Genomic DNA, 25,262 nt, shown 5'->3' with positions numbered 1-25,262 from the left:
CATAAAATGTACATAATGTTTATTTTTCATGCATTTAGGATTTAATGTTTTTTTTTTTTTACTCTTCGAGGAACAGAAATGATCTTTCGAGGCAGCTTCTTCATCACTACCTGCTCCGTTTGACTCAAAAATGTAACGACCGGTTTCAAAAAGTCACGATGTCTCGGGTTCATGAGATTTTACTGTTGAATTTAAACAGGAAATGTGAAATATTTTTGTTCCTTTGTTTCCTCTACTGTCTTTTTGCTGTGATCTTGAACACAGTTGTAATTTTTTTTTTTAATAATAAATAAATGATCATTCTAGTTCTCACTTTCCTTGTCCTAATTGTCCTGTATCTGTTAAATCCGTTTCATCTCTGGTCTTTCTGTCTGTATGAACACTTGTAGAAATGACTTGTAGTCCATATTTTTAAATGATTCGTGATTTTGAATTTAAATAAAGATATTCTTTAATTCTGTATTTTGTCATTTAATTATCATTAGAAATCAGAAGAGCAGATTAAAGCCACGGCTTCTTTACCTGCTGGAGCTGTAAAACTTTCAACAAACCAGTCAATAGATCAGCTGGATAAATGTAGATTTTTATTTACTGATGAGATGTATTGATGGTGTTGATAGATTATTTGAAGATTTTTATTGATCTTGGACAACCATTCAGTTAAATATTGAAAAAACTTGATAAATAGTTGATTAAATAAATATAGTGTAATGTACTGAGTCAAACATGAAAACTACATATAAATAAAATCTATGTGTATAATTAAAAACCTCACTTAACACAAGAAATTCATATCCTAAATGTTGCAAGTGATTAATCTGATCATTTTATTCAACTGTTTAATTATTACTTTCTAAATAATAAATGAATGTTCTGGATTCATGAGGAATGTTTACATTTTGTGTCCAAACTCAAAAGTTTAAATAAAGTGTATATTTATGATGATAAAGCACAAAGAACGTGAAACCTCAACACGACTACAATCATTGATGAATTAAATATTAATTAAAAAAATTAAACAAGAGTAAGATGAAGTATATTTTTAATTAAAATGTAATTAGGAGCACTTTTAAAGTGGATTTGATTTAAAATAATGATAAAGCTGTTTTTTTATGTATTTGTATATCTTATCCTCTATCGTGTTTAAGAAGAGAATAATGAAGCTTTTTATGAAATGATATTTGGGTTTATTTTATTTTCTCCTCACATATTCAAATTTACGTCAACGTCCGTTACGTTGGTGACGTCACCGCGAGCGCGAGAAGTCGAACTGAGGAGCAGAAAGCGTTGTTAGTGTTAGTTCTGGCCCGTTTGGACCCAAACTAAAGTGAGTTTATTCGGTTCTGTGTAACCGAACCCGTTCTGTTTTTTGCTGTATTGTGTGTATGTGTGTAGTTAACGGTGTTAACACCTGTGTTTCAGGTGTATCAGTATGAAGCAGGCGGTGACGGCGCAGTGGTTCACTCTCGGAGCTCGGTTCACTAATAACCGAATCACCGAGGAACCGACCAAAGATAACTCACACCCACACGGAGAAGAAGAACAAGAGGAGGAGAAGTGAGAAATAACATTTTATAACTTTTTTTATTCACTCCTCTGGTTCAATATTAATGTTAATATTGTACAAATATGCTAGCGGTGCTAGCTTTTGAGGAGGCAGTCCAGTCCACGCATGCGCAGTGTAATTAATGAGCAAGCTATTCGAAATGTGATTAGCAAATAGGTCGATGTTATTTTTGATTCTATTTAAAACGATGGATTCACTCTGTCAATAACTGCCCAGTCTGAGAATATTGCATGATTTACTTTTATAAGTGGACGTGGCAGAACAACATTTAGCTTCACTGGCTAATTAGAGCTCTTTTCCTAGTTTAATGGCCGATTCATCCGGCTTCGCGCATGCGCAGTGTGGGTTAAGGCGCTATAGTTCTCTTCGTTTTTGTTTTAATGCTAAAGAGGCATTCCCGCCACCTACTGGACTGGAGTGTGGGCAGTCGTTTGGCAGAAAAAATCAAATAAAATGGAAAAAAAAACAATAATACCAAAACAATACTACGTAAATAAAGGAAAATAAAGAGATACAAAACTATATACTTATTCTTGTATACTTACTGACAACCACTGCATATAGACACGTGTATAACCTAATAGACCTATGTAAGATATAACCCAGCACACCTGTACTATAGCACTTGCATTGGAAACATACACTACCGGTCAAACGTTTAGACACATTCATTTTTTTTAGGTTTAGGCGCTATAGTCTTCTTCTTTTGAATTATTATTATTATTATTATTATTATTATTATTATTATTATTATTGAGACCATTTGGGGTAAATTTGGAGCATGTGGGGGGTTTGAGTGACCCCAGAATGACCTATAAATATTCTTTTAATATCTCCAGAACTGAAGCAGCACAAACGAAAATTTTTACGGCACAAACCAGCACAAACTATTCTGACGATGTTTTGTGTTGGTGGGGGGTCCAACTTCACGCAGGTTGTGTGTGTGTGTGTGTGTGTGTGTGTGTGTGTGTTTGTATGCTCTTCAAATATCCAGGTGTTAGATGGTCAAGTGTGTAGTGTACAGATAGAGTGCACAATTTAAGAAATAGGAACCAGTCAGAGAGAGGACATCGTAATAAGAACAGGAAGCTCTGACCAAATAAGGAAATAGATTAAACCGGTACACGGCGTATGGGAGGCAGGAGATCGTGACAGTTATGTTGAATTATAACGTGTTGGATTATAGAAATAAATAAAGTGATACTGATGTGTGTGTGTGTGTGTGTGTTTTAGGATGAACTGGAGTGGGGCAAAGAGAACTGCATTCAGATCAAACGGATACAAGAGGTTATGACTCTCACTCACTCGCACACATCTATACACACACTTCTTGACACAGATCCCTAACTATCATTTCTGGTGTGTGTGTGTTAGAGGTGGCCGAGTTGTTTGAGGATCTGAAGAATCGAGTGTCACAATTCAGCATGCACATCAGCGAAACTTTTCCCTCTGACTACACCAGCGTGCACACAGAAATTCATAGTGCAGGTAACACACACACACACACACACACACACACACACACGAGTAGAGCAGGTGTAGTTTAACAGCATATGTGTATAAAGAGGCTTTTTTCTTCAGGTCAAAATATATACAGCAGGGGTGCTCAATATGTCGATCGCAAAGGAAGTGCGGGTAGATCGCCATTAAAAAAAAGATGTTAGTTGACGTACAGGGCAGCCAGTCTGAGATCTCGTCTTTTCTCTCACCACGCGTGTACGATCAAGCGCGCCAGTGCTAAAGGCTAGCGAGCGAAATCGCGGGGAGAGGACATTTTTCAGTCTTTTAAAGACTTCATTGACAAAACCCAGCTCCCAGTGTGCAAATTGATATCAGTCAATGGTTGAGCAGCGCAAATGGATTCATTGCCAAGTGCAGGGAAGACGATGCTTTCCCTGACTTCCTTAACTACCACTGCATAATACACCAAAAAGCCTTATGTGCAAGAATGCTAAACATGAAAGAGATCATGGATGTGGCAACAAAGGTCGTCTGTTCTATACGTGCTAGATCACTTCAAAGACGGCTGCGCATCTGGAGAAGGCACACTGCGACCAATTAGCTCCTGCTACACACTGACGTGAGACGGCTTAGTAGGGGTAAATTCCTGCAGAGATTTCGAGAGCTCTGTCCGGAGATAAGCGAGTTTCTTTTTGCTGTTAAACATGCAGAATACACCCAGGTCAATGATGATCAGTGGCTGCTGGACTTTTTTTAACCGAGCATTTTTAACCGATCTGACCAACTTAATTTGGAGCTGCAAGGAAAAGACAAAAATTAAAGGCAGTTAATGCCTTTAAACGGAAAATGCAACTTCTGTTTTCAAAGCTGCAGCGCCATGTTTTTGGGAACTTCCAAAACCTCCCGTCAGATCTGGAGACGCAGCGGAAGGCTTGTGCGCAGTTTAACATTGCACGCTACATGGAGCAGATTGACAGCTGTCGGTCAGAGTTTGACAGACGCTTCAAGACTTTGCTTTACTGGAGCCATTCGCCACATTCATGTGCTACCCGTTTAGGGACAATGTTGAGGTTGATTCACTCGCATCGAAAATTGCAGCGCTGTTTCACCTGAACTCGTCTGAAGTGGAGGATGAGATTTTGAAACTACAGACTGACATTCAGGTCCAGGGCTCATGGACAGTTCTGGAACTTACTCACAGGGGAAAAGTACCCAAACATGAGGAAATGTGCCACCTCCTTGACTGCATTATTTGGCTCTACTTATTTATGTGAGTCAGCCTTTTCCCTCATGAAGATCATTAAGTCCAAATACCGTTCCACAATGACTGATCATCATTTGGAGGCCTGCTTGAGGCTGGCTACCAGCAGCTACTGTCCGGACTATGCAACCCTGGCTGATTCTATTCAGTGCACGTCGTCAGAGTAAGGTAATGACCAAAAATGTACTGAATTGTATCGCGCCATAAGGGTTCATGCAGTTATGCAAGGTACATGAACATATATTGTATGTGTGTGTGTATATGTATATGTATATGTGTATATATATATAAAGTATACGCAGTGTATATATAAATATGTTTAGCATTTTTAGTGTAGGTAGATCTCTTTGACTGGTCATGTTAAAAGTAGCTCGCAAGTCAAAAAAGTGTGGGCACCCCTGATATACAGTAAATATAAATATTAGTCATAATTCGCAGCCTTAGAAGCACAAGCATCCAAAGTAAGTCCAAGAAGTGTAACTTACTCCTGCAGAAAATAAATAATAATTATTATTAAGTATCAGTGATGTTTCCGTTGTTCAGGTGGCGATTGCAGGCGCATTTTATCCGAACTGCTTCCTCCAGGGAACTGTGGACGAGGAGCTCGCCTCCAAGGAACTCTATGGAAACGACCCCAGGACTACCGTAGTGGTATTGTCAGCTTCCATTTAACTAAGGGATTATTATTATTATTATTATTATTATTTCTCTCTCTCCCTCCCTCTCTCTCTCTCTCTCTCAGGTGTGTAATCTCCCTCCATTTGCATTCCTCTACTATAAACAGCTCCAGTCTCTCTTCAGACACTGTGGTTAAATCAAATCCATCTCCTTTGACAGCTCCAGGTGTGTGTGTGTGTGTGTGTGTGTGTGTGTGTGTGTGTGTGTGTGTTTAATTGTGATTTTCTATAAATATGTATTGTGGGTCTGTGTGTATCAGGGCCTATGTAGAGTTCTACCGCTCGTAAATGAGAGGTTCTGGCGTTCTCCCAGAGGTCTCTCTGTCTCTCCTCCTCACGCAGCAGAGACTTCCTCTCCATCTCAACGTTTAACCCGCTGGAGAGGTGGAGACTTGGGCAGGGGGGTAGTGTATCTCACACCTCAGATATACACGGTACACACACACACACTGCAGCGAGCATCATCAGATGAGTCATGGTTACATTTTAAGTGAGAGTAGTCATGTGACCACATCCCCTAGACAGTGTGATGTTTAGATGATGTTCTGTACATTAGTGCTGTTCTGTTACAGGTCTCTCTCTCTGTGTCTCTCTCACTCACTGTGTGTGTGTCTCTCTCAGGGTGAATGTGGATTTTCAGAATCAGTCAGTAAGCCCTGTCGGGGTTCTGAGCAGCTCCATTGAGCTGGAGAATCTTCCGTCTAACCCTGTCTTTATCGTCAATATCACCGAAGTGTCTGTTCCGCCTCTTTCACTTTCAGTGCACAAATAAAAAAAGCAGTGGCTCCTGTGTGTGTGTGTGTGTGTGTGTGTGTGTGTGTGTGTGCACTAACAGGATTTCAATGTGTGTCTGTCTGTCTGTGTGTGTGTGTGTGCACTAACAGGATTTGTGTGTGTGTGTGTGTAGGTCATCAGAGTCGGGCATTTCTGGGGTTTCCAGGCTCACGCGGCAAGTCTGGAGAAACAGAGGTGGCTGACAGTGGCTGTTAATACACGGGCGCTCTGCTCACTTCCTGTCTCACCTTATCCAAATCTTCTGTGTCTCGCCCCTTTCTCTGAAACTCACACCAAACCTGGGAACTACTACAGAGCCAAAATACTGCATGTCATGGGGAGTAATGTGGAGGTAACATCTGTACACACACACACGTACACCTACTAAAGCGCCTCCGTGATGGAGAATGGAGTGGTTACAGGAAAACTGCACATTGAGTGTACACACGTGTGTGTGTGTGTGTGTGTGTGTGTGTGTGTGTGTGTGTGTGTGTGTACAGGTGTTCTTTGTGGACTTTGGAAACACTTCCAAGGTGCCATGTAACTCTCTGCTGACCGGCAAGCTCTGCCCTTTCAGGTATTGTCTCCATGGCAACAATTTAGGCTGTAAACATTAAACACTTAATCTCCAACAACACGTAGTTAATACAAAATAGTGTGTACCAGAAGTGTATATACTGAGGGGAGTGTGTGTGTGTGTGTGTGTGTGTGTGTGTGTGTGTGTGTGTGTGTGTTCGTTCAGGCTCAGGAGTTCAGCGTGGCGTGTTTGGCATCATCGGCACAGTCAGTCAAGAAGTCCGTGTTACAGAGTAAAAGTCTTTTAATTCATTCAGTACAACAATATCAAGAAACACAAACAAACATCACAAGCTCTTCACACAACTTGGTGACGTCTTCCACGTCCTTCATCTGAAAACACAGACGAAATAGAAATCACACACTGCAAGGACACAGCCAGGTTCTGTTTTACACACACCTGAGAGGAGATAAACCAGCTGAACTTTCTAATCTTACATTAAACATCCAACAAGCAGCTTTCGGGTCACAGTGACTACGTTTACATGGACAGCAGTAATCTAATTATTGACCTTACTCTGAGTAAGATAATAATGTGATTAAGGTGTTTACATGAGTCGCTTTTAGAATACTCCTGTCATGTTCCCGTTTTACATGTTTTAGAACATAATTAGATTAACAGCCCGCATCATTACGTCACCGCGCCACGCCGTCCGACGTCCCTCCAGAATTTCACGTATCGACATACAGTTCGTCTTCGTTATGGAACCGTATACAGTTTTGGGTGTTTTTATTTAATTTTTAATTTTTTTAACGAACGCTTTAAGTGCAGTTAATTATTTGTCATGCTGTACATGCTAATAGACAACTGCTTGAAGCCGTGGGCTGTGTCCCAAATCGCGTAGTTACCGTCTATGTAGTAGTCGAGATACATGTATTTTTCCCCATTACAGGCCTGTAGTAGGAAAGTATGCGATTTGGGACACAGCCGAGCTCTCTTGTTCGCCGTAAAACTGCCGTGTGTGATCGTGTCCTGTCGCAAAATGTGGTGAAAACTCTCACACAACGTTCATAATGTGATAAAGGTGTTTACATGTCACTACTACACGTCCATAATGCGACTAAAACAGGAGTACTCCACCTGTCTTAATTAGATTATTTCCTGTAGCATAATCTCACCAAACTGTGTGTACACGAGTCCACAGACACTGAGTCTATTCACAGTTCCATGCTGTGTAGATGTTCTGCTCATCCTCACTGTACCGTAAAGGTCAGAACCTCACATCTGTAACCTTGTAGCTTTCCTTAATCAACACGACTGCAACCAAGCTTGTGTAGCACTACTATTTTTAGATCTCCGCCTCTCAAAAGTATTGGCGCCCTGCGCGGCCGCCTCTCAAATCTTTTGGCGGCCAGCTCTCAAATCTGTTGGCGCCCTATGCGTCCGGCTGTCAAATCTATTGGCGCCCTATGCGTCCGGCTCTCAAAACTATTGGCGCCCTTCACGGGCAGTTCTCAAAAGTATTGGCACCCGATCTGAATTTTGCCACGGCAAGCACCACTCACATTTTCTTCAGGAAATGTACCTTAAAATAATAAAAAGTCTCTCACTAGGCTGTGTGTCGAGATAAACGTCAAAACATCTTGAGCTTGTGTTCACCACAGACCTTATTTCCGGCATTTAACCCAAAACCCCATTGACGGAAGTGCTAATACGCTGAATCGTTTCTGGGTTTCACGACTCATTCCTGCAGCACTCTGTAAGACGGGCTGTTGTTATCAAACCATCGAAGTAAGATAAGCGGCTTTGGTAATGATTCTTTAAATGAACCGATTCAGAATCCTCTTCTTGAATCGTTTGAGTCGTTCTCACTCGGTCAGGGTTGCACGTGTGGGTTGCTTTTCCTGCACGTGTAATCAGCACGTGTTCACAGACCGTAAATCCCGACCACATGGTAGACACTCGACAGAAATTTCATACTAAAGTAAGTATTTTATATTTTCTGGGTCTAAACAGAGCAGAAGTATTGCTAACGTGTTGTACAGATTCTATTGGACTGGTGAACTGTGTGGATTTGTATATTTAACCCAGTTTTATATGGCCTGCTTTGTTCAGTCAGAGACAAGTAAATCTGTTCTAATGTTCATTTATTTTCCATAGATAAAACACGTTTGTTTACACATGAATACGTACTTTATGCTTTCAGAATGGTGGAGATTTGTCTCTTAACTATGGTTAAGTGGGGGGTACTATAAAATGCACAGTTCTGAGACACTATATACCTATACTGTGAAATCAGTACATGTGTGTGTTTAGAATGATTATAGCTTTTGGGGAAAAAACTATTCTTGAATCTATTAGTCCTTGTTCTGATGCACCTGTAACGTGTCCCTGAGGGCAACAGATCAGAGCCAGGGTGAGAGCTGTCCTCAATGATGGTTTTTCCTCTGCTGAGGCAACGGGGGGTGTAAATATCCATCACGGAGGTGTTGTGGATAAAAAATGTCATAAAATAAACATAAGGGAGACCTAGCATCCAGCAAAGGGGAGAAGAAGAAAAGACGGTCACCTAGACACATAGAAGCGGGATTAGGCGGACATTGACAAATTGGAATTACACTTTAAAGATCTTTAAGAGCAGTAGTACTCAAAAAAGTCAAAAAGAGGTATACGAGCTGAGCTGAGGAGTGCTAATACACACACACACACGCTCGTACAGTCAAGGGCGGGCAAGTAGACACAACATACACACACACTCTCTCGCTCTCATACACACACATGAATAACTTTAATAATCTTATTGTAATAGAGAAACTCTCTATAAAAAAACAGAATAGTAGGATATGCAGGACAGTATGGAGGATATGCAGGAGCTTAAGCTCATCACTTCTGAGAATTCTCATCGGTGTGGATCTCGTGTGGTGGAACGGAACAATAAATCTGGACCCTTGCTTCTTCTCACTCACGGCTGGTGTCTTTTTTTCTATCTCCAACTGGGCTCAGAGGTAGATGTGAGTGTTGGCTTCTATGTTGAATTTTAAGTGTTTTTGGGTAATAGGCTATATTTGAGCCAACAGAGGGGAGAGGTAATAAATAAACTTATAAATGTGATTACTTGATGACCGTAGTCAAAACTCTATAAATGTGAAATGTTTTGTTGAAGTTCAGATGAATCTCTGATGTACAGAATCTTCAACAGAGTTCTGCAGAAAGATTTTGAATGCCTGTCATTCACCAGAACAAATTTGCAGGTGATCAGTCTGTCTAAAAGAAAAAATCTAAACACACAATATAAAATTCCTGCAGTGTGAATAAAGCCTTTGTGTTGCTTTTAGCAAACATGTCTAAGTACTCTCGGTTCAATGTACACAATTTACCCCATTTAAATGCATTTTGGAAATTGTTCCACATGGCCTTAAAGTGTGAATATTCACTGTATGACAAATAAGTAATCAAAGAATGGAATGGATTTTTTCTTCTCTAATGGACCAATTCTTCCCTAAGCAGTGGCTATGTACCTAAATCACTTAAATTAGCAGTTATTAAACCCTTGATTAAAAAACCTGATCTTGACCCGTCTCAATTGTCCAGCTATAGACCAATATCAAATCTCCCCTTCATCTCTAAGATTTTAGAAAAGGTTGTAGCAAAGCAGTTATGCTCGTACTTAGATAGGAATAACATTCATGAAATGTATCAGTCAGGATTTAGACCTCATCATAGCACAGAGACAGAGTTAGTTAAAGTAGTAAATGACCTTCTACTGACTTACGATCAGGGTTGTGTCTCGCTGCTTGTGTTACTCGACCTTACTGCAGCTTTTGATACTATAGATCACACTATTCTCCCTGATAGATTAGAAAATGTTGTTGGTATTAAGGGAACAGTCCTCTCCTGGCTCAGGTCTTATCTGACCGATCGTTATCAGTTCGTAGATGTAAATGGTGAATTCTCCATGCGTACTGAGGTTACTTTTGGAGTTCCACAGGGTTCTGTTTTAGGCCCACTGCTCTTTACTTTATATATGCTACCCCTAGGTCAAATTATTCGTAAACATGGAATTAGCTTCCACTGTTATGCTGATGATACACAGTTGTATGTTTCAGCGAAGCCAGAGGACAGACATAAGCTTAGTAAAGTTGAGGATTGTGTAAAGGACATTAGACATTGGATGTTAATTAACTTCCTTCTGCTTAATTCTGATAAAACAGAAATACTTTTATTAGGCCCATGTGTAGCTAGAAGTATCCTTTCTGATCACATGGTTACTCTGGATGGTCTTTCTGTTTCATCATGTGCAGCAGTTAAAGACCTTGGAGTGATTATTGACTCCAGCCTATCATTTGATGCTCATGTAGATAATATTACTAGGATCGCCTTCTTTCATCTCAGAAATATTTCTAAAATAAGAAACATATTGTCACTACATGATGCGGAAATACTAGTTCATGCATTCGTCACCTCTAGATTAGATTACTGTAATGCCTTACTGTCTGGATGTTCCAGTAGGAATATAAATAAGCTCCAATTAGTCCAGAATGCAGCTGCTAGAGTCCTAACTAGAACTAGAAGATACGACCACATCACCCCGATCTTATCCACACTGCATTGGCTCCCTGTAAAATCTCGCATTAATTATAAAATACTCTTATTAACCTATAAAGCACTAAACGGTCTCGCGCCACAATATCTAAGCGACCTTTTGGTTTTATATGATCCGCCACGCCTACTTAGATCAAAAGATGCAGGCTATCTGACGGTACCTCGAATAGTGAAGGCTACAGCAGGGGGAAGAGCTTTCTCTTATAGGGCCCCACAGTTATGGAACAGTCTTCCTATTAGTGTTCGGGACTCAGACACAGTCTCAGTGTTTAAGTCTAAGCTTAAAACGTATTTGTTTACTCAAGCCTACCCTGACTAGATTCTGTTCTATTTTCTCCCTCTCTCCTTTCGCCGAGCCCCACACGAATTTATGGAGATACTAGAGATCCAGATCCTTTCAGCCTCTGGATGGAGCTCAAATCTTCTTTAATTCCAGACTGCTGGGACTACGGCTGCTCTTAACACCATACAGATTTCATATAAATCCATAATGAACTTTTTCACAATATCTGTTGTTACCCAGATGAGGATGGGTTCCCTTCTGAGTCGGGTTCCTCTCAAGGTTTCTTCCTCTTAAAACATCTTAGGGAGTTTTTCCTTGCCACCGTCGCCACTCAGTGGCTTGCTCAGTTGGGATAAATTCACACCTTTAATATCTGTATACCGTGTTGATATTTCTGTAAAGCTGCTTTGAGACAATGTCTATTGTAAAAAGCGCTATACAAATAAAATTGAATTGAATTGAATTGAATTGAATTAATGGACCATTAATCACAATTATAAAAGATGATGCATCAGGTACAAAGTATCAGGGTTTTTCCCCCCTCTTTTTCCCACAATAGTTGCATGATTTTTGCTACACCCTTTCCACCGTGTGTGTGTGTGTGTGTGTGTGTGTGCGCGCGCGCTACAAATCACTTTGAGGTAAAAATATTTTAAGGCAGCCACTTTCACCTTCCTACAACAATTGGTGACTGGTCTGAGGTGAAGCTTCTTGTCATGTTACTGTGGTCATGGATCACATTGTGGGGATCTCTGTAATGTAACCGTTTCTGTAATTATCCTTACTTGCCTTTGCGCTTTTGTGCTTCTGTATCTTCTGTTGGTGCTTTATTCTGCTTTTTAGGGCCCGAGCACCGCTGCTGCAAAGCCCTATTGGATCTGCTGTTTATTATTGGGGCAGAGCACCGAAGGTGCAGCGCTTCCGGTGACCACCGGAGGGCGCATGCACCGGATGTGCAGGGCCCTATTGATTTTCTGGTGTTTATTGTTTATTTCATGCATTCTTGTCGTTTTTAAGGACCTAAACATGGCTGAAAACTCCCAAAACTCGGTAGACGCGCCAGCACCAGTGAAAATGTAACTTGCATGGGCATGGTCGAGGAGCTCCTTAGCACCCCTGAATGCAGACAAAGGTCGGGATGAAGTTGCTCCGATGTGCACGATTTACCATATATATATTAATATATATATATATATATATATATATATATATATATATATATATATATATATATATATATATATATAATTAGATAGATATGGGGTAATAAAGTGTAAAATATAGATAATTCACTATAATTTAATATCAGATATCAGTTAGATTCAGCTTCGGACACAAGTTCCAGGTACTGATCGAGAAGGAGTGGATCAGCTTCGGACACAAGCTGGCCTCGGTGCGTATGAGCAGTGAGGGCGTGGTTGTGTGTGGGCGCGTGAACGCATGTATATTTAACCCCATCTTTCTCTCTCTGTGTGTTTCTCAGCGTGTCGGCCTTGGAGATGAGAATCACGCCAACTCGGAACGATCCCCTCTCTTTGTGCAGTTCATCGACTGTGTGTGGCAGATGATGAGACAGGTCAGCTACTGATGCTTTACATCACAACACTGTTGAATTCTCCAGTCTGATTGGTCAGAAGGCGTTGGAGACATTTCTGTAACAGCAAGATTCTGATTCCAGCTGCAAGGGAAATTACAGCTTTATAGTGATGTGCTCGTTCTCGTTCCTATAGTAACAGCTCTTTCACAGGGTCTAGTATGGCATACGCAATACATAGTCTAAGCTTAATCGTAAACATATTATAAACATGTCACTTAAAGAAAAAGACGTATGATCATTGTGATCTAGTTAAGATTTATAAGTTATCTATTTATGGAAGTTTTATGGAAGTAGTCTCCAGTGTCACGGCAGAGAGGACATTGCACTTTCCAGTTTCTCAGTAACATTGCAAGTCTTATTCATTTCAAGAGTTAGGGTGGGGAAAGAGAGGCTTGTGAGGGAACTATTGTTTTATTTTAATGTTATAAAGTAAGAGATCATAATGAGAACTAACTCTCTTTTCCAGGACATTCCAAATTGTTCTTTGGCTATGCCCCATGTTTGTGCAATATTTCAGACCGGTTTTTCCTCTTTTCGCAGCTTCAAAATGGCTTGCTTTTCTCCCATAGACAGCTCTCTGGTCTTCATGTCAGTTTATTCTTTTTAACAACAAATGCTGTCTCCACAGGTGAAACCCAGGGCTCAAACCAAGAGAAGACATTCAGAGCTATTCATTCTTTAAAGTCCATTTAACGAGGTACACCTGGCCAGCAAGAAAAAAACATCAGTCACTCGTTCCAGTATTTTTGAACAGTTAATGAATAGGATGGCTTCAAAAAAGCTGCCATATTTTAAGCTGTGTAACACGTCTAGATGTAAATATGAGGAAATGAAAGCTGAAATTCTGATCTATCGTCTCATATTCGTCTTTTATCTCAAACCCAAATGTCTTCAGTATACAGCAAAAGCAAGTGAATTGGCCTTGATGTTCCAATACTTTTGAAGAGGACTCTAATTGTAAGAATTAAATATAATTTCCGTACTGAACAAAGACTGATTATCTGTTCAGGCGTTATTGTGCAGATCCACATTTAAGCATCTTACTATACACTGTTAAACCCAGTGTTTGTGTTCTTTCTTTCAGTTTCCTTCTGCTTCTGAGTTCAAAGAGCTTTTTCTCATCCCCATCCTGGATCGCCCCTACAGCTGCCTGTTTGGTACATTCCTCTACAGCAGTGAGCAGGAGAGAATGGAAAAGGTACGCTCCACATTTCTCCACTAATGGGCGGAGGCTTTCCAGCCTGTCTGATTTTTCTGAATGGAAATGAATTTGTCTAAGTGTCTTATGACTTCTCTCTCTGTCTCTCTCTCTCTTTTGTTTTTAGGAAGTACAGGGTAAAACAGTCACTGTGGTCCTACGTTAACAGTCAGCCGGAGGACTTCACTAACCCGTTCTATGTGGACTGTAAAAACCAGGTGCTGTATCCACTGGCCAGTCTCACACATCTGGAGCTCTGGGTGGGTTATTATGTGCGTTGGAACCCACGCATGAGACCACAGGTGCTTATACTGCAAACCACACTCTATGAAATTCTGGGGAAATGCTCAAAAATAGTGTTTCCAATATATACCAAAATACCTAGTTACTTGTATAACTGAACAGTGTCACTTCAGACACATGATGAATGTCACTTTTTATTTCTAGATGTTTCTGGGTTTTAACACCAAGTTTGCTTTAAAAAAACAAAACCATTTCTATCAGCACAAAGCTAAAACAAACACAAAAGCTGGAGTAATGGGTCGGTAAGCATAAAAAGTGCCGTACACAGTGGAACTGGACACACGAGGATCTCTGACACTGTTGACTCTTCAGTGGTTCCATTTTCAGTTCTAGTTTGTAGGTACAGGTTTCAGTCTTCAACAACATTGTAGTTTTCTTTTTAAAATGCACTCCTTGGTTGTGCTCACTGCATTACAAACTCAAATCCAACATTGTGAGATTATTTTTTTTTTTTAAGTGTGTTGAAATGGAGTTTTCTTGTGATTCCTCTATATTCCTGTATATTTCATGATTGGCTGGTTAGAAAACTACATGAACGTACAGGTGTTCCTAATAAAGTGGACGGTGAGTGAACATGACGTGGCTGAAACGATTTCCAAAACACTTCAGGAGCAGCTAGCGATAAAGATTAAGGTTACACCGGCTTGATGACTGATCTTTTAATAATGCTACATAAATAAATAGAAAGCGAATGGAATGATTTAGAAAATCGGTGTCCCAGAACGAAACTGATGTTTGTGTGCTTTGTTGATTATGTAGATGCCGCTCCATCAGAATCTGAGAGAGTTATTGTTTTTGCGTGAAGAACGTGGAGGAGCTCCAGAGAGAGGCCACGTCATCCTGCTCCATCTCCTCATCCTCAGAGCATACTTCTCCCTCCTCACATAGTGGTACACCACTTCACACTGCTGTCTAAATACACACGCGCACACACACACATACATACATTTAAGAGCACACACTGTCTTTACTCAATGAATACACTCAGGCACAAGTAGGGAGTGGATGAGTATGAAGCGGGCACACACACACACACACACACACATTCCTGTTTGCAATTTTTTTAACTATAGAGAAGTAACCTAGTGTCACATTTTATAAATCTTTAATACTTCAAAATGGATCTTGGATCAATGAGGTTTTCTACTGTTCTCAAGGTTTGGCATGCTGTGCATCCTGAGATGCTTTTCTGCTCACCATGTATGTAAAGAGAGCTTATTTGATGTTACCATGTCCGTCCTATTAACTTGACCCAGTCTGGCCATTCTCCTTTCGCCAACAAGGTGTTTCCACCCCGAGAACTGCCACTTACCGGATGTTTTTCACACAAGTGTGTGTGTGGAAATCCTAGGAGAGCCGAAGTTTCTGGAATACTCAAACCAGACCATTTAGAATCTACAACCATGCCACGGATAAAATCACTGGATTACATTCTGGTGTTTGATGTGAATATTGACTGAAGCTCTTCATCTGATCCTGCTTGATGTTGTACACTGTGGTGTTGCCATATGATTGGCTGATTGGATAATTGTATGAATGAGCACATGTACAAGTGATCAGTGAGCACATCTATCTACCATAGAGGTATTTTGGGGCAATACTTGACAATGTACCTGACTTTGTTAGATTTGTGGCCAAGTTGAAGAAGCTTTTGACATCCCAATGGAAAATAATAAATAAAACAATCCAGGACAAATTCACTTTCAGTATTTTATTTTTACATTGTTTTTTTCCCCCTTAATGTTAATCTCTTTCTACAGAACCCGTCCAAACTTCATATGTCAATGTAGTAAGCAAGATAAACTGTCTACAGATAAAGAATCTAAGCATGCATCTGTTTTCACCCTTATAGAAAAAGTTTTGCAGTTCCTATCCAAAAGACACCAAGAGCCCAGATGTCCTTAGAAACTAAATGTAACCTCCAACTCGTGGCCTTTTCAGAAACTCGATTCCCAGACGTCGCCACACTGATCACAGTGCACCCTTCAAATCCACCGTGCAGCGAAAATGGACCAGTCGATTTAAACGGATTGTTGAAAATGTACGTTGTTCAAGGCATTTGTGGATTTGAAATTTCGCTACAAACCGAGTCTGAACAGTCGCCAGAATCTGAGGCAAAAACACACGAAGGAACGAGATCACGTCGTCATTGCCTCGTCTCTGGTGTTCTACATTTTTGACGAAAGTAACACCAGAGATGCTGCGTTAAAATGGTCAAGAAAATTACACCAGAGTAAAAAAAAATCCCATTGTGTTAGATTATAAACATCGACTGAAACTCTCGATAGGACGTGACACTGTTGGAGAGTTGCATACGAGCGGACATTCAACAATATTTAGTAGAAGCCTTGTGGATGTTTTCGTCTGTGTTCGTCTGTAATATACTGGACAGTCCTACCAAGAGTTCGACCACATACACATTCAACTGAAGCTCATACAGTCGGCATACTGAACTCTCCTTTTTGCCATAGTGCGGCCGCTTAACAGGATAAGGCCTCAGAAGTCAAGCACCAGCAGCTTGTGGCTAAAAAGCTGCAGCAGAATTGAGCTCGGTTAGGGGGTGACGGGTGACGGAAAAAAGCCGGGGAACCTCGGAAAGGAAAACAGGGCTGTGTTCCAAATCTTTTATCGCCTCCTCTTCAAACTCCAAAAACCTCTGGGCCCTACAGCTAAATCCAAAGCTGAGGAAAACAACCGTTCTACTAAGAAGGCCTTCTCAAATACAACGTTTGAGCGAAGGGAGGAAATGATCAAACACAGATCAATTGGAACACAGCCCATACAGCAAAACCGTAAAAGGTGCCATAGAGCGTAAATGATTCAAAAAGACACAAATCTAAGCCCAGTACAACCAGTTGAACATGAATAACACGCAAAGCACATTTCACAAGCATGATATCTTTCAAAAATGTCCAAAAGTACAAATTCCCTAATAAAGGAAAAAGACATGTTTGTGCTAACATGTAAGACTTGAGTTTCTACATCTTCCAAACAAGTACACTTGAGCGTCTTCGTTACTATAAGCTCGGCTCTGAAAATCTGCTACCACTATTGTACCAGTAAACACACACACACAGACAGAGCAAGTTAGCAAAGATCGGTCAACAAGGTTTCTTCAACACAACCACCTTTTTATACATGTATGCTCACTTCATATTGTCAGTCCCTTTTTAAAAGTGAATTAAACCATGAGCAGCTATCTTCTCAAAAGTCCTGTTCAATTTCAGAGCACAAAAAAACTGCCTATATACACAACAATTCAGTCCCACGGCTCTGAAAGAAATGCAGAGCACAAATGTACAAATCACTGCAATTTTTCTTACATGTGAAAAGGATGCTTGTAAAAAGATGATAAATCTTCACTGGGAATGACTTTAAGGTCATCAACAATTAATTTATAAATCAGGGGAGCCTGGCTCTGGTCCTGAATTCCTGTGATCATGCACAGTGTGATGATTTCTCATCTAACACTCCTACCTAATGACCCGAGGACTTAAATCGGGTGTGATTCAGGAAAATTCCCAAACTGTACTGGACTGTAGTCTTACAGGACCACAGTAAGGCTTCCCTGCTCTAAAGCGTTTACTACAGAAATATTTATTTGAACATGATGTGGATAATCTAATCACAGACTCTGGATTAACGGTGCACACAGCGATGCTTTCACACAAAAGTGTGATGGACACTAAAAAGCTGGAGCAGCACTAATGCATGAATAGTTTGTCTCAGAGTTTGTACTTTCAATTAGAAACACATTAAACCTCTGCACAGTTTCCAACTTCATATGAATAATATTGTAAACAGTCGTATTAGTGAGAATGAGGACAAATGGTTAAATATTCACAGAAAGTTTGACTTAGTCACAAAGCAGATGTCCCTCCCCCACCCCCCACTGAGAGCATGTATGCATTGAGCAGTGCTCCCTCTTCAGGCTGGGAGATGTATCACAGGTTACACCACGTTGTCTTCTGTGGGCGGCTCAGCACTGGGGGGCTGGAGGAGAGTTTGTTGAACTGTAAAATGACATTTTCACTTAGGGGTGTACTCACTTTTGTTGCCAGCGGTTTAGACATTAATGGCTGTGTGTTGAGTTATTTTTGGAGGGACAGCAAATTTACACTGTTCCACAAGCTGTACACTCACTACTTTACATTGTATCACAGTGTCATTTCTTCAGTATTGTCACATGAAAAGATATCAGCAAATATTACCATAGCAGGCTGAGAGTTTCACATCAACAAAGGTCAAGCGTGCTCGTTAGAATATCAGCCTGGAAAGTTTTCAAATCGGTCTTATCAGTGTTTTTTTGCTCGCTCATTCACACTTTGCACTATGGTTACGATAACAGTCTATCCTTCTGCCCAACATGGATAAAACTGGCCACGTCAGCCATTTTGACAGCCTGTGGTGTTGTCTGGTTAAAAATGTGTGTAAGTTTATATTCTAGATTATATTTGTAGTACATCTCCTTGCACATGCACTTTTTCCCCTTAATAGTACAGGGACATACTTGTGCATGAAAAGCAGATAGAACAGTATAATCAAAAAGAGTGCGAAGAAGGGGAAAAAAGTAGAGTACTCGTGACCCCGCCCTCCTTTAAGCCAACCAATGAAAGCAAAGCTCGTTATCAAACAAAATCAAGGTCTACAAAATAACCTGTTGGGAGAACACCACATATAAACACTACACCTTAAAGTGATTAACATCCTATATAAGGTTTGCATAATTATTAGTTTCTCCAATTCAGGAAAATGGGTCAAAAAAAAAAAGGTCAGAAATTGTAAAATGCCTATCAGGGGGCTGCAGCACACTGACGATCGCAAAATTATTGAGGTGTGACCTCCCAAGAAAAATGCTTTGTGATGAATACTCGACAGGGGGCAAAAAACCACGGAGAAGAAAAGGCGCTAGTTGACTGCAAAAGACTAAGAAGAATAAAACGTGAGAGAACCCATTAGCCAGCACTGCCACCATGTTTCAGAACTGCAACCTTCCACGAGTGTCCAGAAATACAAGGTGGCAAGTGCTCAGAGACATGGCTACAGTAAGGAAGGCTGAAATACAACCGCCACTGCATAAGACTTACAAGCTGAAGCATCATGACTGGGCCAAGAAATACCTGAAGACCGTTCCTTATAGGTTTCATGGACCGATGAAATAAGAGTGACTATAGATGGAGCAGATGGACCTTTTCCGTCTGGTTAAAGATGGACTGAAAATGAACTCCCAAATCTACTGCCAGTTTGTAGAAGATCCTTTCTTCAACAATGGTACAGGAAGAAGTCAGCAACGTTCAAGAAGACCATGATCTTTATGCAGGACAATGCTCAATTCAGCTAAAATGGATCATGAACAGATCAAGAAACTGACATTCAATGGAAGGCTCACGGCGGTTATTGAAAAGAAGGGTGGCTACATTCATCACTGAATAGCTTTGAAGGGCCAAAATAGTTCATTGTTACTTCACTGAATAACTTCCTGAGAAATTACATTTTTTTATTTGTTAAACCTTCTATTTTGTTGGGAAAGAAACATTTAGGATCAACTGAGACCACTGTATTTGTTCACCAATCAAATTAAGCTGAGAAGTACCATTTGCCATGTGTTTGGGTTTTTTTTTTTCTTTTTACAGGCCTAGTTAAATAAATTGGAATATAGAAGTACAGTAGAAACGAGAAACCGGACTGAATGCACGTTTTTAAAACGGCTATAGTTGTGTATCCGTGGATTGCAGGCGTGAAAAAGTGAAAAACTGAAATCTGACTGAAGCGAATGTAAGTTCAGTCTGAAGTTGTAGAGGAAACATTCGCACTCGGTAATTTAGTTTTGTAACGCCACACAGATCATAAGCTCTGTTAGAAATTATATATCGGAGCTACAAACCCCACCCTGCTCCGCTGACTCAACACCGCCATCTTGTGTTTGTGTGTATGTGTTGCTGTGTTCATGAGGCAGTTTTGCTTAGTTTTTTCTTTAAGGTTTAATGTTCTATATTATTGTGAGTGTGTGTTTATGTATTTTAGTGTGAGCTGTAGTTTTGCTTTGTAATTTTACGTGTTTTGTTTGCACAATGTATTATTAGAAACAGGGCTTCTCTGTATAGGAGAACAGTTGTTTTGTGTTATTAACAGCAAGTTATATCGTTTATTGTGAACCGTTATGTGTGCAGGAGGCGGTTCAGCTGGACGGAGAGATCCTGCATGCGCTGTGAAGCGAGTGTGTTCTGTGGCGTATCGGCACCTGGACAAGCACAAGATCGAGCCGGTGCTCTACATGATGGAGTGCTTCATGTGCGCCTTCTCCAGAACTCTGCCCTGGGCCACGGTCCTCAGAGTGTGGGACATGTTCCTGTGTGACGGTCAGACACAAACACACACTTGTCCTTCTTTTCTTTCTGTGTTGATTCTCTCTCTCATTCTTTCTTTGTGTAGGAGTGAAAATGATATTCTGTGTGGGTTTGGTGGTGTTGACGTCCATGCTGGGTACTCGGGATAAGCTCAAGGCCTGTCCGGGTCAGTATGAGACCATGGAGGTCCTCAGAGCGATTGAGCCTAGATACATGCAGGAGGGCTTCTTCGTGCTCCAGGTAACACAACAGAGAGAAGGAGGAGGAGGAGGATGATGATGATGGGTCTTTCACTACTGTAACATTTCCTGTCATTACTGTAACTATGCGAGTCCATGCCATGGTGATCAAGCATGTTTTATCCATCATCACCTTCGTATTTCTACAAAATTAGCATTCATAAATATTTATCATCGTCTTTTACATGACGTTGTAATGAAGCCCATCCTAACACATTAAGTACAGTAGAATGACATTCTATTCCAGTTCATTTTTGTGACTGATTTTTGCTGTAGGTTCTGGAGTTGCAGGTATCGGCACAGGACGTGGAACGTGAGCAACGCATGCAGCTGAAGCGCTGGAAGAAGAAGCACGGCAAGCCCGGCCCCAAACTCCCTCAGAGAATGCACAGTGCTCGCACCATCATGGCCACCGAGCCTCATACACACCAAGACCTCCGCCAGAAACCCACCATTATGGTCCAGTACCCATCGATCCCTGAGGAGAAGTCCGAGCCGAACCTCAGGAAGAAGAGAGGGAGCCTGAAGAAAAACCAAGCCCTCATTCCGAACCCCTACGCTCTACCTGGCGAGTCTAAACCTAGTCAGATATTGGACATACAGCTTCTGAACCAGGAAAATCTCAATCTTGTACTTCCAAATACACCATCACATCCACCACGGCTCCCTACAATGCAGGAAAATCAGGTCAAAGAGACGAGCACTTCTACAGAGCGACTCGTGCAGCGTCCTCGAATTCCTCCATCGATAAGAAACTGGCGGAATCTATCCCACTGCAACATCTATCCCTCCTTACTGCTCCTGTACACGGATCACCTTCAGCGTAGCGTCCTCACCTGCTGAAATGTGCTCCTGTCCAATCCGGACAACCTGACCATGATGAGCTCCCTAATAATACATAAAACTCAGCCACCATTTTGGATCCATCTACACACTCAAGCCCTCTGCTAACGCACAACGCACCTGCCACCCACGACTCTCCTGCTGCTCCCGAGTACAAAAAGAACACTCATTGATTTTTTTTTTTTTTTGTTGTGCGTGTTAAACAGTGTGATACGTTGAGGAATTGATTATTGGCACACGTCTACTGAATAGCAAGAATCGTTAAGTCTTTAACGTGTGTAAACTATACTTGTTATAAACTATACGTGTTATAGTTTACACCGGAGGAACTGCAAACAATCTGAGAGAGGACCACACTTGGTCCAAAAATGTACACACACTCCACAAAAACTCTGCAGTGCCTGAGGAGTGTTTACTCGCTCCAGTCTTCAGAAGGGAAACTACCTACAGATTCACTTTTGAAAGACTTTCACAGGCATCACAAACATTTGTTTATATTACACTCGTATCAATTTGGCAGGTTTTTTTCTTCTTAATCCGAAGCAACCACCACTTCTTTGTGTTTGTATTTCACAAATTTCCTTACCACATCTTACAAGAGCTGCACGACAATCACAACAATCCTGTACAATAGGCACAGCCTTTTCATTAACATAACCTCAGTGAAATATCCTCTGTCTGTATACTTTACACGCAAACAAAACAACTCAAGCTGAGAACTTTATTGCTGATTCACGTTATACCACACCGCCTTCTAATATAGATCTGATCTATATTATATATACGTGTACCTTAGATAATGCCTCTCTGAACGCCATGGTGGGACGTTCCCGAGTTGAAGTACTGTACAAGTCCTAAGCATTAGATCACCCCAATTACTCTTGTATACTCTTTCCATACCATCGTGATCTTTGCCTGACGAAGCCATACACAAATCATAATTGACATTTGGGGCCTAATTCTAAAATCACCACATACCAAATGCACAACCGTTTTGTCTTGCTGCCATCACAAAATAATAATGTTTAAACCTTAAGTAACAGAGTCACGGAGGGTGTATATATTTTTCACACTACATGAAGTTTTGGGATCCTTATAGACTGTGGAACAGAAGTGTACTCAGTGTGTCTCCGCCGTTTTATTTCATATTGGAGTACAACCATTTTTCTTTTTTACCATTAAGGATGAAACACTTGTTTCTTTTAAAACACCGTCTTTAAATGTTTTTCTACCTCCTAACTAAACCCTCGGACTTAAGACACGATCTTTGGAGCTGTTGACGCCCTGCTCAGGGTTAAACAACAACGTCTTTACATTACCTTCATTAATAATTTGTCAATCTATCCTCTTGGTTTTTTTATTTTTTTTTGTAGCAAAAGTCAGGTCCTCTCTCATTTCAACAGGTCCTCTTGTTGGTGAATACACAGCAATCTTCTAAGGGTATTAGCATTTCTCGGAGCAGACATTGTAACAGATAGTTGCAGAGTTTCTTCTGTGTTTTAACTACAACATCTTAACCATAATTTTAACACTGAGACACATGACTCCCTTTAATTCGTTAACAAACACATTTGTAAGAATTCTGGTCAGCAAAACCCCCAAAAGAACACCTGTGTGTCTCTCTCTCACACCCACCCCCACACACCCACATGGTCATCAGAGGTCATAAATGTACTGCTGGGACATGGGATGTCAAAGCATAGACGAAAGCTTATGTATTTAGCGACAGTTCTGTGTAAGTATCCTCGTTGGCGGACCATTTTCTGAAATCTTGTTTATAGTTTAAACAAAATGCACGACTCTTTTAAAACACCGTCTTTAAAAAAGGTTTTTCACCCTTAAATTAACCTGGTTAGAAGGTAGGATATGTAATACATATTTTCATTTTCTTCAGACATATTGTCACTTCAGTCTTCACAACAAATAACACTGATGATTTTGACCTTTCTTTCAGTAAAAGAGAACAACGACATCATACAGCCTTGAAGGACTGTAGAAATTTTTATTTTATCATCCTAAATGGTTAGGTTTAGAAGGCATGTAATACGCGCGTTTCTTATAAAACACCGTCTTTAAAACGTTTACCTCCTAAAGGGACCTATTTAGAAGGTATGTAAAAACTTTTTTTTCTTTTTGAACATTTGAACATCGGGTATATCAATGTTTTAGAGTATTTATTTCAGTAAATTTTTATTCAAAGTCATGCCAATTTCTCAAAAGTGCAATCAATAAAGTTTAATTTATTTCACAAGCTTACATTCTGCTCATTTATGTTCACATTCAACCATTGTGTATTTTCTAAAAGCGGAGCTATACAAAACAAACCCCCACAATCTAAATTTAATGTGGGGTTGCAAGATAAAAATTCTAATTTATTGAATTAATTAAATATTTAAAGTTGTACACATTATTTTGATGAGTTGTGTTGACATAATAATGTTGATAATTACATCAACTTAACATTGTGTGTAATTTCTGAATTAATTGATTTAAAACAAAATTTACGTCATAGTACATTTACATTTATTCATTTAACAGAGTGTTAGAGGACCTGTAGACTGAACAAATACTAAGTACATTACAATGTGAGTATCATTTCACTTACCATTAAATTCTACTAAAGCAATGAATTTGGGGCATGTTCTCAATAGCGATGTGACCGATAGTGGACTCGTGTATAGGCTACACCTGCTAATACATTTGATGGACTATTTTGCGCTACTACACGTAGCTAACGCTAGTCACATTTAGCAGTGTAATTTGAATATCTACTCTTTAGTTTACCGTAGCAGTGGATAAGAAGGAAAAAGTTTCATTTGACAAATCTGCTCTTCTAGAGAGGGCTTTTCATTTGTGCTATAGGAAAGATAAGCATGATTACATTTCTGCTTATTCATGTAAACCTCAACTACATTGTGTAATCTAATTTCATGTATTGATACATTTTTTATTTTATTTTTAAAAATCTTTTGTCATTCCCACACGTAGCCTTCTAGCTCCACAGCCTTTGGACTGTGGATAGTAGATAAAAGTAGTAGACACAGTGTGCAATATGTGCAATGTTCAGTACGTCATATAATAATAATAATAATAATAATAATAATAATAATAATAATGAGTCTTTATTGATCACATATACATTACAGCACAATGAAATTCTTTTCTTTGCATATCCCAGGTTGTTAGGAAGTTGGGGTCAGAGCACAGGGTCAGCCATGATACAGCGCCCCTGGAGTAGAGAGGGTTAAGGGGCTTGCTCAAGGGCCCAACAGTGGCAGTGCTGCCCCCATCTTGAATCATATTATCGTAAATACTTAAATGTGCAGTCATTTGTTTCTTTTTTTCACTTTTTTATTCATTTCCTGCTTATTCAGGCTCAGAGTCATGTAGGCTGCATTGAATTTTATTTTCAATTCCCTCATCTCTTTTTCAGTGACTTTATCACTAGCACGTTGCACTGCTTTCACGATTGGGGTGGCACGAGGGGCAGAGCTAGCAATGACACAATCCCTGGCGGTCTCATGTTTTGTACTCTCTCCATGCTTCTTTACGGTTTCTTTTTTAAAATGACTCGAACTGGAAATGAACTCTGT

The 25,262-nt window shown here is 40.3% G+C and overlaps 1 protein-coding gene across 5 annotated transcripts; it reads left to right on the top strand.

Moving 5' to 3' along the window:
• Nucleotides 1-1,232: 1,232 nt before the first annotated feature.
• Nucleotides 1,233-23,920, top strand: LOC128629635 (TBC1 domain family member 10A-like). Of its 5 annotated transcripts, XM_053678417.1 has the most exons (11): nt 1,233-1,327; nt 1,423-1,557; nt 2,801-2,854; nt 2,942-3,055; nt 12,626-12,718; nt 13,368-13,937; nt 14,065-14,239; nt 15,000-15,130; nt 20,411-20,599; nt 20,673-20,827; nt 21,103-23,920. In XM_053678417.1, exons 9-11 carry the CDS (start codon nt 20,515-20,517, stop codon nt 21,667-21,669), a joined length of 807 nt encoding a protein of 268 aa, XP_053534392.1. In that variant the 5' UTR covers nt 1,233-1,327; nt 1,423-1,557; nt 2,801-2,854; nt 2,942-3,055; nt 12,626-12,718; nt 13,368-13,937; nt 14,065-14,239; nt 15,000-15,130; nt 20,411-20,514; the 3' UTR covers nt 21,670-23,920. The 5 variants fall into 5 exon arrangements, with proteins under 5 accessions (XP_053534392.1, XP_053534394.1, XP_053534393.1 ...); XM_053678419.1 differs by lacking the exons at nt 1,233-1,327; nt 1,423-1,557; nt 2,801-2,854; nt 2,942-3,055; nt 12,626-12,718 and having other exon boundaries at nt 12,725-13,436; nt 13,824-13,937; XM_053678418.1 differs by lacking the exons at nt 1,233-1,327; nt 1,423-1,557; nt 2,801-2,854; nt 2,942-3,055; nt 12,626-12,718 and having other exon boundaries at nt 12,725-13,937.
• Nucleotides 23,921-25,262: the final 1,342 nt, after the last annotated feature.

The sequence above is a fragment of the Ictalurus punctatus genome, unplaced genomic scaffold (genome assembly GCF_001660625.3).
Source record: "Ictalurus punctatus breed USDA103 unplaced genomic scaffold, Coco_2.0 Super-Scaffold_100, whole genome shotgun sequence".
NCBI lineage: Eukaryota > Metazoa > Chordata > Actinopteri > Siluriformes > Ictaluridae > Ictalurus > Ictalurus punctatus.
Note: the sequence above shows the minus strand (reverse complement) of the source record. Positions and strands in the feature narration are given on the sequence as shown.